Here is a 13,965-nt window from a genome sequence, read left to right on the forward strand (position 1 = left end):
CAGTTCAATCAACAAAAATGTTGGTCTAATAGTTGGTGGTGGCAGAGTTGCCAATCTGGTACCTAGAATGGAGGTTTGGTCACCAAACCTTTGACACTGTCAGTTGAGTCGACAGTTTTGGTGATTTGTGAAAAACTTTACATATCACACCAAGTACCTAAAAGTATTTTATTGAAAATGTTTTGAATGTACAATGTTTTACTTCGAAATAAACGAAATGCAGGGGTGCAGCTAGGATTTTCTGTTTGGGGTGACCGAATTGTGTTACTAATATATTAGATAAGAGTCCAGATAAACATCACACACATATATAAACCTTAATATTTTAATACTAGAGTATGTCATAAGTTATAAATATATTATTATATACAACAACTTTGACATATGTATATTCAAGAGATAATATTTTAGGAGAATTTATTATCTTTTAAACTCCAATGAGTATATAAAATTTTAGAAGTTATCTAATTTGATGTTTAGACATGTATAAAAAATGAAATTGAGAAAACAAAAACTACCTTGTCTCTATAACAAATTCGATTATTTTTTAAGAACATCATTCACTAACTTAAATATTTTGTTGGGGGGGGGGGGGGGGAACTCTGTTTTTAGCTAAATTTTTTTAAAAAACTAAAAGAAAATTTTAAAATTTTGGCTCTAGCTCTACCACTGACAAAGTGTCACGTGGATGGTTTTTTCCAACTAGGAAAATGGTCTAAAATTATCACAAAAAGTTGTGACCCAAATGAAATTACCCCTAAAAATGAGAACTAAAGGAAACATGTCTAACTATCTTCTTCTTTTTTTTTTTTTTTGGATTTATAATAAGCATATTTAACTTTAAGACTTCGTATAAGTTTGAATTCACAAAAAATAAAAATATTGCATTCTTTTTCTTTTGTTGATAAAAGATAGAAATTTTACTTTAGAATAATATAATCTAAGCGTGTATATATGTGAAGTTTCCCCTCTTGGAAAATTGAACTCTGGCACTTGCCTTCCCACTCAAAAAAAAGTTTATACTTGTAAAGTGACCATCTAGCAGGATAAAATATTACATTTTTATTAATAAGAAATCTAAAAACTTGTCCCTTGAAAGAAAAAAAGAAAGGGGGGGGGGGGGGGCAATTTTGGTGCGGTGAAATGGGCTTTGTGTTAAAATTTTGACCTTGCTTATAAAACTGGTGAAGCAAAATTGAAATAGAACTCTTATTTAACTAAAACACTAAGAGAGTAAAAATCTGAAATGTATATTCAAATGGAGAAATAAGAGTGAAATAGTGCTTGGGTTGTAGTGGATTTTACACTCTACAAGATTTTTGTGTGGTTGTCTTATCTAGAGATCTCAAGTGGAATATTTAAAGACCCACAAAAGTTGCCAATGTTCATTTCAGTTCTTACAAATTAGGACATGAACGTTAAAGTCTCTAACGTTTATTTAAACGTTAAAATCAGATCTCTTATCCACCTCACTGCCTCCACTCACAACTCATTATCTCTAAGAAATCTCAATTGTATATTTAACCATGTCAAACCCCACACAGCCAATCATAGCCAAAGTATGCAATTCCATTATTCAAACAATTTTATTATTAATAATCATCTCATATACAATATTGTGTAAGGTAATTTCTTTTGAGAATTACACACAAACACATTTTGGGTTATTTAACCACAAAGTTCAACATCCATATTGTGTGCTATTTTGCCACACAATCCAACAACAGGCGTGGCAAAATCTGCTCCCTAAAAAATATACTTATATTTTTGGTTCTCCACTTCTCCATACCACCAGCCTCAACATATTATCCAACCAAAATCTCAGAATCTGTTATGTGGATGAGATTCTCTAGTGGATGACTGGATGTCACAGCACCAACACAAAAGATCACTACACTACTACGCTACAACACTCTTGGGCTACATGCACAACACTACTACTACTACAACCAACCATGCAAACCTCTTTCTCACTCTCTCTCCACGCCTTGCAAATTTGGCTCAACTAAACAGGTACCACTCCAACCGAAACATAATTCTTCATGTCGTTTGGGTATCAACATTGCTTAGAAATAACGTACTACTATAACTAGCTCCCCAAACTTCAAAAATGCGATATTGGTGTCTGTACTGACATTATTTTTATATATATATATATATATATATATACACACTTTAGAATACTTTGTATTTGGTTTCAAATATTGCTTCTTCTTGTCTTTTTTGCTTCAGCAAAATTGTGTCTTATGGGTTTTGAAAGAGAGAAATATAAAAGCATAATTGGGTCTATTAGTTTGACAGATTTGGGTATGTAGCGGATCGCTTGGAAAATGGAATAATATATATATAGCTGATGATTGGCTAGTGTGATCATCAAATTTTTCATTGTCGGTGACAATTTAATAAAAACTTAGCATTTAATTAGGTTGTGTGGGATCAAATTGAACTTTTTTTGGTGTCTGCTCGTTGATGGATTGATTTGCTTCTGCTTTTGTGAGCAAAATGCGAGATCACTTCTCTATCTGAACATTTGGTACTTCTTGAACGGCTGAACCTACTATCTTTGCACACTGCTCCCTCTAGATTCTCACGACCTTCACAAGTAGCCCCGGAAATTTCTGTTTTATTTTGAGAGAAAACTTCACAAATCATATTTTGGTATGTGACTCTAAATCGGCAGGTGTGATTATAGGCTCAAAAAGAGCCTTAGTTACCTTCTTTGCTAACTTAATAACTTTATTAATTGAGAAAAGAGATAAGTAGAATCGCACCACCAAGTAAGCCCTGTCATCATGCCTTCTTATTATCCTTCTATTAAAAGGAGGAATGATACGTGGTATGCCTGAGACCGGGTGAGAGACACTAGGACTGGTAATAAATCATGGGGTCTTTTTATGCCTCCATAGAAGGTTTGAAGAGATGAGCTACACTGCTTCAAATAAAGCACAGTGAACAGCATCCCTGATCCTTTACACAGTCGCAGCACTTGTTTGGTAAACAGGTGAATTGCAATACAGGCATCAGGGTTAGATCAGCTCATCCAATTGAATCCAGTAGATGACCATAAAATTCTGTTTATACTGCAAATTTGTTGAGCACTGGGTTTTATTCTCTTATACAATTGATGACCATAGAATTCGGATTTTGCAGTGACCCATTATTGCATATGATGGTTTTATCTTGATGGTTCTGTCTAGTAATGACACTGTAAAAGAGTGTGCCAAGTTACCTGCTTCAAAGGACCATTCAATCTCATGTTCCATGATTATGATATGGAATAAGTATTATTAGCTATAAGTTGAAGGCATAAATTGGAATTATCATAATATCACCGCAGTGTCCAATAATAAATAGGAGTGGCATCTTTTGTTGCATAATTGAATTGACCTTATACAAATGAATATTTAAGGGGGAAAAATTGATTGCATTTGCAATCAGCCAATCAGATTAATTGTCATGAGAAAACATATTGGACTTGATTTCCATGCTGTTCAAACCATTGTGGAGGGTTTAGTGACTTCTTATATACTCACCATAGTGATTGATCATAAACTGTTCCTCCTTTAGTTTGCTTGGTAACTTCCTAGTTTTATTTGGTGACTGCACAAATCAACTTGCTGGAAAGCTACATTCATACGGCTCATTCTCTTAGTCAAATCTTTGTTTAAGTTTTGGTTGATCTTTCTAGGTTCCACCTAGGAGGAGACACTATTTTAACCATATGTCTTGAGAACATAAAGCTGAGGAAGAAAGTGAGATATAGGCCTTCTGGCCTTTCTGTATGGTACAGTAGCCAGACACAAGTCCGGCCTAAGCAGGAAAGTGGTACAAGAACATATTGAAAAGCAGGTTGAGAGATATTGGGAGTTTTTTTTTTTTTTTTTTTTTTTTTTTTTTTTTTTTTTTTTTTTTTTTTTTTTTTTTTTTTTTTTTTTTCTGGGAAAGTCCATACTGTCATCATGGGTAAGCGCCAAGGAAAAATCACTAGCAAGAAAAGAATTGAAGCATCACGAATCATGGTAGTTATTTCTTAAACTTGTTCATTTATCTAGTTAATGTAATTATCTCTGCCTTGTTTCAGCTTTATCTCTGGTTTATCAAATATTTTTCCTGCTCCTAATTTCTCATAAGTTCAACATTAAGATCAAGATGTCTTATTGTCTGCAGCAGTTGTCTCAGTTACAGAATCAGCCCTTTGTTGCTACAGAGTATTGGCTTGCTTGTGATAAATTTTAATGTGTACTAGAAGTATATAATTAACTGCTTAGCATTTGCTACCTTCACATTGCTTGGAAACTTTAATTCTTCACTCCAAATTCACATATTTTCTGTTAGATAGTGCGGTTAGATAGTTGCTCACTTAGTCGGTTTGAGATCAGTTTCAGGAAAAAAAAAACTGTAAATATTTTAATGCTTGGCCTATTTACAGTCAGAAATACGTCATAACTTATAATAATAATGTATCTATATTCACATGTATTGATGGTGACATTCACATTCTTATAATCTTTGAACTTCCCAGGAACCATATGTCCACAAAGAGGACCAATTACATTCAATGTCAACTTCTGTAGATTCGCAAACTAAATCCAACTGCCCTGTTTGTTTGGGCAACCTCGGTTGCCCAACAGTGCGTTCAAGAACAAAATTGATGAGTATTTTGATAGAAAAGGGGAAGCCTCAAGAAGCCCATTCCATTTTCAACAGTATTACAGAAGAAGGACACAGACCAACTCTTATAACGTATACAACTCTTGTAGCTGCCTTGACCCTTCAAAAGTGTTTCAAGTCCATTCCTTTACTCATATCTAAAGTGGAAGAGAATGGACTGAAGCCAGATTCAATATTGTTTAATGCCATGATCAATGCTTTCTGTGAAGCTGGAAATGTTAAGGAAGCAATGAAAATTTTGCACAGGATGAAGCGGTGTGGATGTAAGCCCACAACCAGGACTTTCAACGCCCTAATTAAGGGGTATGGAATTGTTGGTAAGCCAGAAGAATCTCTGAAACTGCTAGAGCTAATGTTGGAGGAAGAAATGAAACCAAATGACAGGACATTTAATATTCTAGTTAGAGCCTGGTGTAATAAGAAGAACATTACGGAAGCATGGAATGTGGTATATAGGATGGTGGCATCTGGTGTGCAACCTGATGTTGTCACCTACAACACACTAGCAAGGGCTTATGCTCAGAAAGGGGAGACAAGTAAGGCTGAAGGAATGATATTGGAGATGCAAAGAAATAAAGCAAGGCCTAATGAGCGTACGTGCGGTATAATCATCAACGGTTATTGTAAAGAAGGTGATATGACAGACGCCTTGAGGTTTGTGTACAGAATGAAGGATCTTGGTGTACATCCAAATCTTTTTGTTTTCAACTCACTTATCAAAGGATTTCTAGACCTTTCAGACAGAAATGGGGTTAATGAGGTGAGTTTCCATCAGTAGTATTCAATTTATTGATACATTCTCTTTCTTTTGTGGAATTATACTCTTTGAGTAGCTTCCATCCTAGAATCAGGAAATAAGTTATTCGTCACTTGTAAAAACAACTTTCACACTGTTGAGTTAACTTCTTTTCTAGGTACATTCTATTTTGTTAGAAATGCTTTGAGTAGGCTTAAGAGTTTATGCTATAAATGTAGGTGCCCCATGGCTTTTGAGGATGGAAATGATTACTTGTGTTTTTTACGTTTTAGATGGAAGATCACACAACAAGGTGATCAAATCTTTTATATGACCAATCTTCCAATTTTGTTTTTGTTTTTTTAAATTCAATATGACCAATCAGCACATATAAGAAGTACAAGAAACAGTCTTGTTTCATACATTTTTTATGGTTATGAGCTTGCAATAATATGCATCACATCCCCGTAATTGAAACATTTGTTTTCACTCGATAGGACTTTGGATTTAAATTTTATTTTTTAGACTGCACTCTAAGGAAGTTATACAATGAGAATCCCTGGAGAAAGAGAAGTTTCAGTAGAAAATTCATGTTTCATGTTAACTATAGCACTCTATAGGGACCACAGCATATTGAATGTATCTAATTTCTTCTAACTTACTATGCAGTACGCAGACATTTACTTAAAAAAAGTATAAATTGGACAGGCACTGACATTGATGGAAGAATTTGGGGTCAAACCAGATGTGATAACATTTAGCACCATAATGGATGCATGGAGCTCAGCCGGGCTCATGGACAAAGGCATGAAGATCTTCAATGACATGGTGAAGGCTGGAATAGAACCTGACATCCATGCATTTAGTATTCTTGCAAAAGGCTTTGTGCGCTCTGGAGAGCCTGAAAAGGCTGAATCACTCCTGACTTTCATGGGCAAATCTAGTGTACACCCAAATGTCGTGATCTTCACTACCATCATCAGTGGATGGTGCAGTGCAGGTAAAATGGAGCATGCTTTGAGAGTTTATGAGAAAATGTGTCAAATGGGCATTCCCCCCAATTCGAAAACTTTTGAGACTCTAATATGGGGATATGGAGAAGCAAGACAACCATGGGAAGCAGAGGAATTGATCCATGTTATGGAAGAGAAGGGTGTTGTTCCTGAAAAGACCACTATTCAACTTGTTGCTGATGCTTGGCGTGCCATTGGTTTAGTGAATGAAGCCATGAGAATTTTAAATTATTCCGAGAAAGAATGTGAAGTAGTACAAAACTATAAGAGGGGTGAGATACCAGAGGATAGTTTGCAGATTCATAAGAAACAAAATGTTAGTGCTGCTTATTCTAATCCTTTGCAGGTACCTAGAGTAGTTGCAACTAAACAAAATGGGTCATCTATTGCTAACATAAGCAGTAGGTTGGTGCAAAATGGATCTGAGATTTTATCTGAGAGCATGCGGAATGCCACTCTTTCCATGGTTCTTGCTCATACATGTGCAATTGGTGCAAGGCCAATGATTATATGTAGGAAGCAGTTTCAAAGTCGGGTTGGGATAGGCAGGCATTTTGTAAATGCATGTGGAGCAGTGTTTATAAACTGATGAGCAAACAATGTGGCTGCAGTGATCCTTTCTTGACTATGATGAAATGCTATCCTATGAGCAAACAATGTAGCTGCAGTGATCCTGTCTTGACTATGATGAAATGCTATCCTATGTAGATAGATTTAATGTGGTCACTGAAACTGGGGATTAGAGATGATTATTTGCTTCATGAAGCTACAAGCATACAAAATTTACAATTCATTTGTCATTTCTTCTTAACACTACCACTAGTTACAGACCCACCCGATATATGAGAATAGATGATTATTTTTTGTAATTATGATATAAAATATAATTTGTTCTCTAAAATTTGTTGAAAATAATTTTTTCCCTAAAAATTAAACAATTTTTAAAATTATTTTTCATTTTTCTATCTTTACTAATATATCATTCTATTATTTCTAGTGTAGTGTTTGGTTGATATTGTTCTTTCATGAGACGGTCCATATTTTTTGAAATTATGTTATAGTGTGCTTGTTTTTACAATTTTTTTTTTTAATCTACAACTAAACTTTTTAAGTTTCAAATAAAATTTTCAAATTCTTCATTCTTTTAAAGGAGATTATTATGATAATCAAAACTCATAACAAAATTACTTTGTAATATTACTCAAATAATTGATTGACACATTCAAATGTATAGCCAATATTGTGTTTTGATATAAATTCAAATTCTTACTTCCAAAAATAGCTAAGTATTAACTCAAACAAAAATCAAACCAAAGTTATAAGAGAGAGATAGATGATACTTGTGTTGGGGAACTCAAAAATACAATACCAAAACGTATTAACCTAAAATAGATGTCAACGCCTTGCGGTTGCTCGACCACCCATTGCGGCAATGCTTGCGTGCCTTTCTCTCGGTGTGAGAGTTGTTATGGAGGTGTGTCGTACCTTGAGTGTGTGACTGAAATATGAGTCAATTTTAAGGAAATTACAAAGGGTAAGTGAAGTCGCCACTAATCATTGAGTTTTTTCTAAGGTGTGATTGGTCACTTGACTCTGTTTGATTTTATTACTGATCCTAGGTTAAGAAAAATGACATTTTTCCTAATCTAATGTGGATGGGAAAAAATCTTGATTCTTGAGTTCTGAAGTCAGGTTATGTGTGGGGAAGGTGTTAGACACCCCACAACGCCTGTCCATAGACAGTCCTTTGTTTTAGTAAAATTATAATTTAAGGACATTAGCATTTGAAAACAAGCTATTGGCATTAGCTTTTGGGGCTTTAAACGGGTTGGGCTTTGAGGTTTGGTTTCAGAATGGGTGTGGTCTTGATTGATGCTTTCCAATTGTGTTTGGAGTTGTTGTCAAATTTTCGTGGCAAAAATTCGGCAGCATTTCGCCTTATTTTTGTGAAGGAAATCTAGTAGCGCTTCACCTCAGATGCATCATAGCATGCAAAATGCTATTCTCACCAAACATTTGACGTGAGAATGCAGCAATGGGGATGCCCCATTTTCATGGAAAAAATCCGATAGAGTTTCATGTTTGGTGCGCTATGGCGCATCGATAGGGTTTCATGTCTGTGTATACGGCGTGTATCGATAGGTTTGCACTGTGGTGAGTCGAAGCCCTCCAAAGTGTCAACGATGTTGATGTGTGTCACATACACAGGAAAACAGATGTCACTTGGTGACATGGATTAAGACAATCACACCGCGATGAATGTGCACACAATATAGGATGAATATGCACTACGACAATCGTCCTGAGCGCATACCCATACTATAGGGTCAAGAGTTTTCATGACTAGAGAGGGTCACTCATGTAACCATGAGAGTCCATCATACAAAGTGCACAATCACCCACACACATGTAGGCACACACACACACACACACACACATATATATATATATATATACACATGCACATCATACACAATGCTATGAAACAAAGCGGGAAAGTAAATCAGACATTGCCAACGTTCCAAGGGTATGGCCCAGCAAAGTACAAGAAATGTAAAATAGACATTGCCATACTCAGAGAACACGACCTAAGCAAGGAGTAGGAAAATAAAAAGGGGTACATGGAGGGGGACCCTAATACATGCTCTAGGGAAAAGGCTTAGAGAGAGGGAAAGAGAAGACCGCTCTGGAGGGGCTAGGCCCCCTAATCTACTTAACATTGCCCTTTGTGTGCTTGCATCCTCTTGCTTGCATTCTTGCCCTTTTTGCTTGCGTCTAGGAGGTCGCACCCTTACTTCAAGTGTCCTTGCTCCATCTGTGTACATGCAAAGACAAAAGAAACGAGCCAACAAATAAGCGAAGAAACAAATGGAAGGAAAAGCATGCTAAAGACAAGCTAAGAAAAGATGCCAAACTAGGGAAAACAAACCTGTGAAGCACACAAAGAAGCATGTTATCAAACAAAAGGGGGGTGTCCTAGGAGGACAAATATAGGTTTGGATCGAGTGTCCATAGTTCAATCGGATTGGAGTATGGACAAACACATAGACTCATGCATGAACATGTAGGCAAGCGTGCAAAGATGCATAGAAATAAGGAAAGCCAAATAGGTGGCACAAAGCAAGCAAGGTAAGCATATCAATAATGCACAGAGTGGAGAAAGGTGTATATCAAGCACACTGACACCACAGAGGTGTATCTCACAGGTGGTTACATCTAAAAAAAACCCTATGAAGGACGGATGTAACCATACAAGCACAAGCCCACGGAGGGTGTTAGGACATATGTGATTCACTTGTTAGGAACATATGTTACTATTTTATGTAATTGGCTAATCTTTTGACAAAACGCACTTTACTTATAATTGGGTAGATCTAGGATGTGTTTAATACTTCAAGAAACTATGTTTCAAGATCAAGTGTTAAAGCCATGCAAGTCTGTCCAAGAAACAAGCTGAAGAACTGCTGTTCATTAAAGCTCGATAGCTAGCTCGACAATTAACTATCTATCGAGCTTAAAGAGCTGTTTAGCCCCGTGGCTCAACAGCAGCTCGGCAGATAGGGTATCTGTCGAGGTTTATGAAAAATAGAATTTCAGTTCTGTTTTGACTCTAATCCGTGATTATGTGTTTGGGTTTTCTTTTCTCACAACCCTAGACATATAAAAGGGTTATTTTAAGGCCCATCAAAGTGTACACAAGTTGCACAAGTGTTAAGCAAAGTTTTTTCAAGCAATTTGTGACCGGAGACACAGTTTTGCCCTAGTTCATCATTCTTGTGAAGAAGTTGTTGTGTTTGTGCAACGTAGGGTTTTGTGACCAAGCATCTTCTTGATCTTCATCATTGGGATGAATTGAAGAACTTTGTAGCCAACAACCTTCTCTAGTTGGTTATTGAAGTCGCGTACTGGGATCCGCGTAATTGGTTAGTCACGTATTGGGAGCCGTGTATCGAAAGGAGAAATTTTCACTACAGAACAAGTCCAATTGGGTATTGGGGTAAAGGTTCAACTGTAGGTTGGTATAAGGTACTGAGATTCCTTTACTTGTAACTACTTGTTATGATAATAGTGGAATTTCGGGAGTGATGACCTTAAAATCACTTGGTGGGGTTTTTGCCGTGTAGGTTTTCCCTATTCGTAAAGAAATCATCGTGTCAATTTATTTTCCGTTGTATACTTAGTTTAATTGATGATTTGTTTGTGCTACCACGTGTTTGCATGTTAATTAACTTAATTAATTCACTTGGCTAAATTAATTGGTTAATTTATCATAAGGGGTCAATTCATTTTTGGCCTATCAAGTGGTATCAGAGCAAGTACACTCTGATTAGGGTTAATCTTTGCTGTGTTTGATCCATTGACCCCTGTTTGTCATGGATAGAGGACAGTCATTAATTATACCTCCTTTATTTGATGGCACTAACTATGCTTACTGGAAAGTACGCATAAGAGCTTTCTTATAGTTTCTAGATAAGAAGGTGTGGCAAGCTGTTGAGATAGGCTGGACCAAGCCAAAGGAAGCATAGGCCGACTGGGATGAAGCCAAGATCAAGGCAATGAACTTCAACAGCAGAGCATTGAATGCTTTGTTTAGTGCAGTCACTAATAAGGAATTCAAGAAGATATCTTCCACTGAAATTGCAAGGGAATCATGGACCATCCTCTAAACAACCTATGAAGGAACTAAGGCTATCAAGGATTCGAAGTTTCAGAGGCTCATTACAAGCTTCGAAGAGATTAAGATGGAGGAGGATGAGTTGTTTGATGAGTTCTATACCAAGCTCAAGGACATAGTGAACTCAGCTTTCAATCTTGGGGAAACCATTCCTAAACCCAAGATTGTGAGAAAGGTGCTCAGATCTCTACTTGAGAGATTCCATGCCAAGATTATGGTGATTGAGGAATCAAAGGACATTGACAAGATCTCTCTGATAGAGCTGGTTGGTAATCTGTAGACTTACGAGCTAGGGTTAACAAGGATTGGTAAGTCAGGCAAGAGTAAGTGAATGACCTTGAAATCCAAGAGCAGTGACACAGATGAGTCTTTAGACGATGAAGATTCTAAGATAAAGTCCTACATCACCAAGCAATTCAAGAAGTTCATGAAGAATGCCAATGGGAAGGGCTTCGACAAGAACCGTAGGCAATCCAGTTCTTCTCAGTTCAAGAGTCAAGACAAAGGGAAGAAGAATGCTAAGGATGTTGGTTAGTACACTGTTCCTGCAAGACCTAAGTGCTTTGGGTGTCAAGGTTTCGGTCACATGAAACAGGAGTGTCCTACATATCTCAAGAGCATTGGGAAGAGTAAGGCACTCGCAGTTACTTTGAGCGACATTGAGCCTGAGAATGATTTTGATAATGAGGATGACAGAATCTTGAATGCCTTCACTGCCACTATCAATCCTACTGAGGGGATTGTTGAAGATGTGGATGAAGAAGAGGAATTGGTGGAGTCCAAGTTTGAGAAGATGGATGATGAAGATGATATCCATACAGCTTATGAAAAATTATACAAGCTTTCTGAGAAACATGAGAAACTTTATAGGCTAACCATCAAGAAGCTTAGTGATGTAGAACTTGATCGTGAAGAGCTTTCCACAAAGTTTGATGAAGCTAATTAGACTATTGGAGCACTAAGGTTTGAGAACAATTTCTTGGCCGAGAAGACCAAGAAGCTTGAAGCGGAGCTGTTTCAAGTCAGAGCTCAATTGGAAAGGACTTCAAGTGCAAAGCTTGATGAGATGCTCAGTTTTCAGAAATCTACTTCTGATCGAACGGGTTTAGGGTATGGTCTCTCTTCTTTTAATATTGCTTCTACTAGTACTACTGTTTTTATTCCTCCTAGTAATAATGTTATTGAGAACAATGATGTTAAAATTGATATAGCTAATGAGAACATAGATAAAGGTAAATCTATCTTAGAAGCACCCCTTAAGTAAGATAAGAAGGAAGCTAAAAACCCTAGGGCTAAGAAGGCTAATTCTTAAAAGCCTAACAAAAGAAGCAACATCTCTGTCATCATTGTAGAGTTGCCGGTCATACTAGACCAAATTGCTATAATTGGTTAGCCACTCAACAGAGCAATGGTATGATCGCATATGGAAGCTAGAATTAGCTTCAATCCTCTTTTCCTCCCCTTGGAGATATTCTCAAAGCCCTCATGTTCCTTTCGAACTTGAACGGTTTCAATTCTTCCACCTCACCGCCAGTTCAAGGTTTTAATCAAAGGAAAGGTTCTTCTAGGGTGTGGAAGGAAAAGGGCTCCAAGTGATTCTATCACTTTCTTCTCTCTCCTTGTGTTTCTGTTTTTGCATAACTTGTGTGTTTTGTTTTTATTTTGAGTCAGTCTAGTTTTGTTTTGCTTTGCTTTGCTTTGTTTAACATTTTGTTTGCTTTCAGTTTTGTTTATTTTGTTTTTGATATAAAAATAAAAAAAATTTGAAAAATCAGAAAAATACAAAAACAGTGTGTGTTATGAGTACATTGGTACTTGTGTACCTTGGATGGCCATTGAAACAAAGTTTTCTAAACTTTGTATTTCTTGTAGCTTAGATGAGCATCTTTATGCACAACTAAGCAAGTGAGCTTTGTGGCTTGTGTTTGTGATGAGTAAGATTAAGGGGGTGTTTGGTTCATCAATTTCCATAACTCATAACTCTGTTTGCATAACTCATAACTCAAAAATGGTGAGACCCATAGCAAAAAAGTTGTTTGGGAAGTCCATAACTCTGTTTTCATAACTCTGTTTCCATCACTTAATTCTCTTATTTTTGAGTTATGAGTTATGGAAACTGAAAACACATTTTGGTTGTTTTCAATTTCCATAACTCATGACTCAATGGCAATATTGTAATTAAACACACATAGGGGACCCACAAACAGTACTCAGTTGCACCTTTTGACTTTTTTTTTCCTTTCTTCTCCTGGGTTGGCTGTTTGGTTCTTTTTTTTTTCTTCTTCTTCTTTCATTGGTTCGGTCTTCATGTTTTGGTTTTTTTTTTTTTTTTCATTAGGTTTGGTGAGTTTGGGTATTGAAGAAAAAAAAGAAAACTGCACCAGGTGAGAGGTATGGGGCCCACAAATAGTGTGAAAAATATTAAGTGATGGGAAGTGAGTGATGGTGCCAAAAAAAAATGGTATTTTTGAGTGATGAGTGATGAGTGATAAGTGATGAGTGAGGAGTGATGAGTGATGAGTGACGAGTGACGGAAATTGAGTGACAAAAAAAAAGCATCCAAACATGGCCTAAGTAATCTCTTGTACTTAACACTCATATCACTCTTTTTGACTAGAAGGGTTAGAAAATCCTAAGAGAAAGGCATAAATAACCATCTCACCACTGTTGCCTGCCAATCAAGAAATGACATTTATGTGCTTAGACATAGCAAAATTGGAATGTCAAAAGCTTAACATAATTGGGTATTTCTTTTCTATCTCTTATATGCCTATGCATGATTTGCTTAAAAAAAAAATGCAAAGAAAAATAAAAAGCAAAAAGATCAAAATGCTTTAAATATGATTGCAAGCGTGTATTTTAGGAGATGT

The 13,965-nt window shown here is 36.4% G+C and overlaps 1 protein-coding gene across 2 annotated transcripts; it reads left to right on the plus strand.

Moving 5' to 3' along the window:
* Positions 1-1,804: 1,804 nt before the first annotated feature.
* On the plus strand, positions 1,805-7,252 carry LOC115975687 (pentatricopeptide repeat-containing protein At5g25630-like). 2 transcript variants are annotated; one of them, XM_031096572.1, is made up of 5 exons: positions 1,805-2,013; positions 3,689-3,879; positions 3,937-4,019; positions 4,523-5,431; positions 6,116-7,252. In XM_031096572.1, exons 3-5 carry the CDS (start codon positions 3,960-3,962, stop codon positions 7,007-7,009), a joined length of 1,863 nt encoding a protein of 620 aa, XP_030952432.1. In that variant the 5' UTR covers positions 1,805-2,013; positions 3,689-3,879; positions 3,937-3,959; the 3' UTR covers positions 7,010-7,252. The 2 variants fall into 2 exon arrangements, with proteins under 2 accessions (XP_030952432.1, XP_030952433.1); XM_031096573.1 differs by lacking the exons at positions 1,805-2,013; positions 3,689-3,879 and having other exon boundaries at positions 3,916-4,019.
* Positions 7,253-13,965: the final 6,713 nt, after the last annotated feature.

This window comes from Quercus lobata, chromosome 2 (assembly GCF_001633185.2).
Source record: "Quercus lobata isolate SW786 chromosome 2, ValleyOak3.0 Primary Assembly, whole genome shotgun sequence".
Taxonomy (NCBI): domain Eukaryota; kingdom Viridiplantae; phylum Streptophyta; class Magnoliopsida; order Fagales; family Fagaceae; genus Quercus; species Quercus lobata.

Bases quoted from the DNA above. Each gene is read 5' to 3' on its own strand.
- LOC115975687 (XM_031096572.1), top strand. From the start codon at position 3,960: ATGGGTAAGCGCCAAGGAAAAATCACTAGCAAGAAAAGAATTGAAGCA. The intron at 4,020-4,522 runs GTAGTTATTTCT...TGAACTTCCCAG, and splicing joins TTGAAGCATCACGAATCATG to GAACCATATGTCCACAAAGA. The intron at 5,432-6,115 runs GTGAGTTTCCAT...TAAATTGGACAG, and splicing joins ACAGAAATGGGGTTAATGAG to GCACTGACATTGATGGAAGA.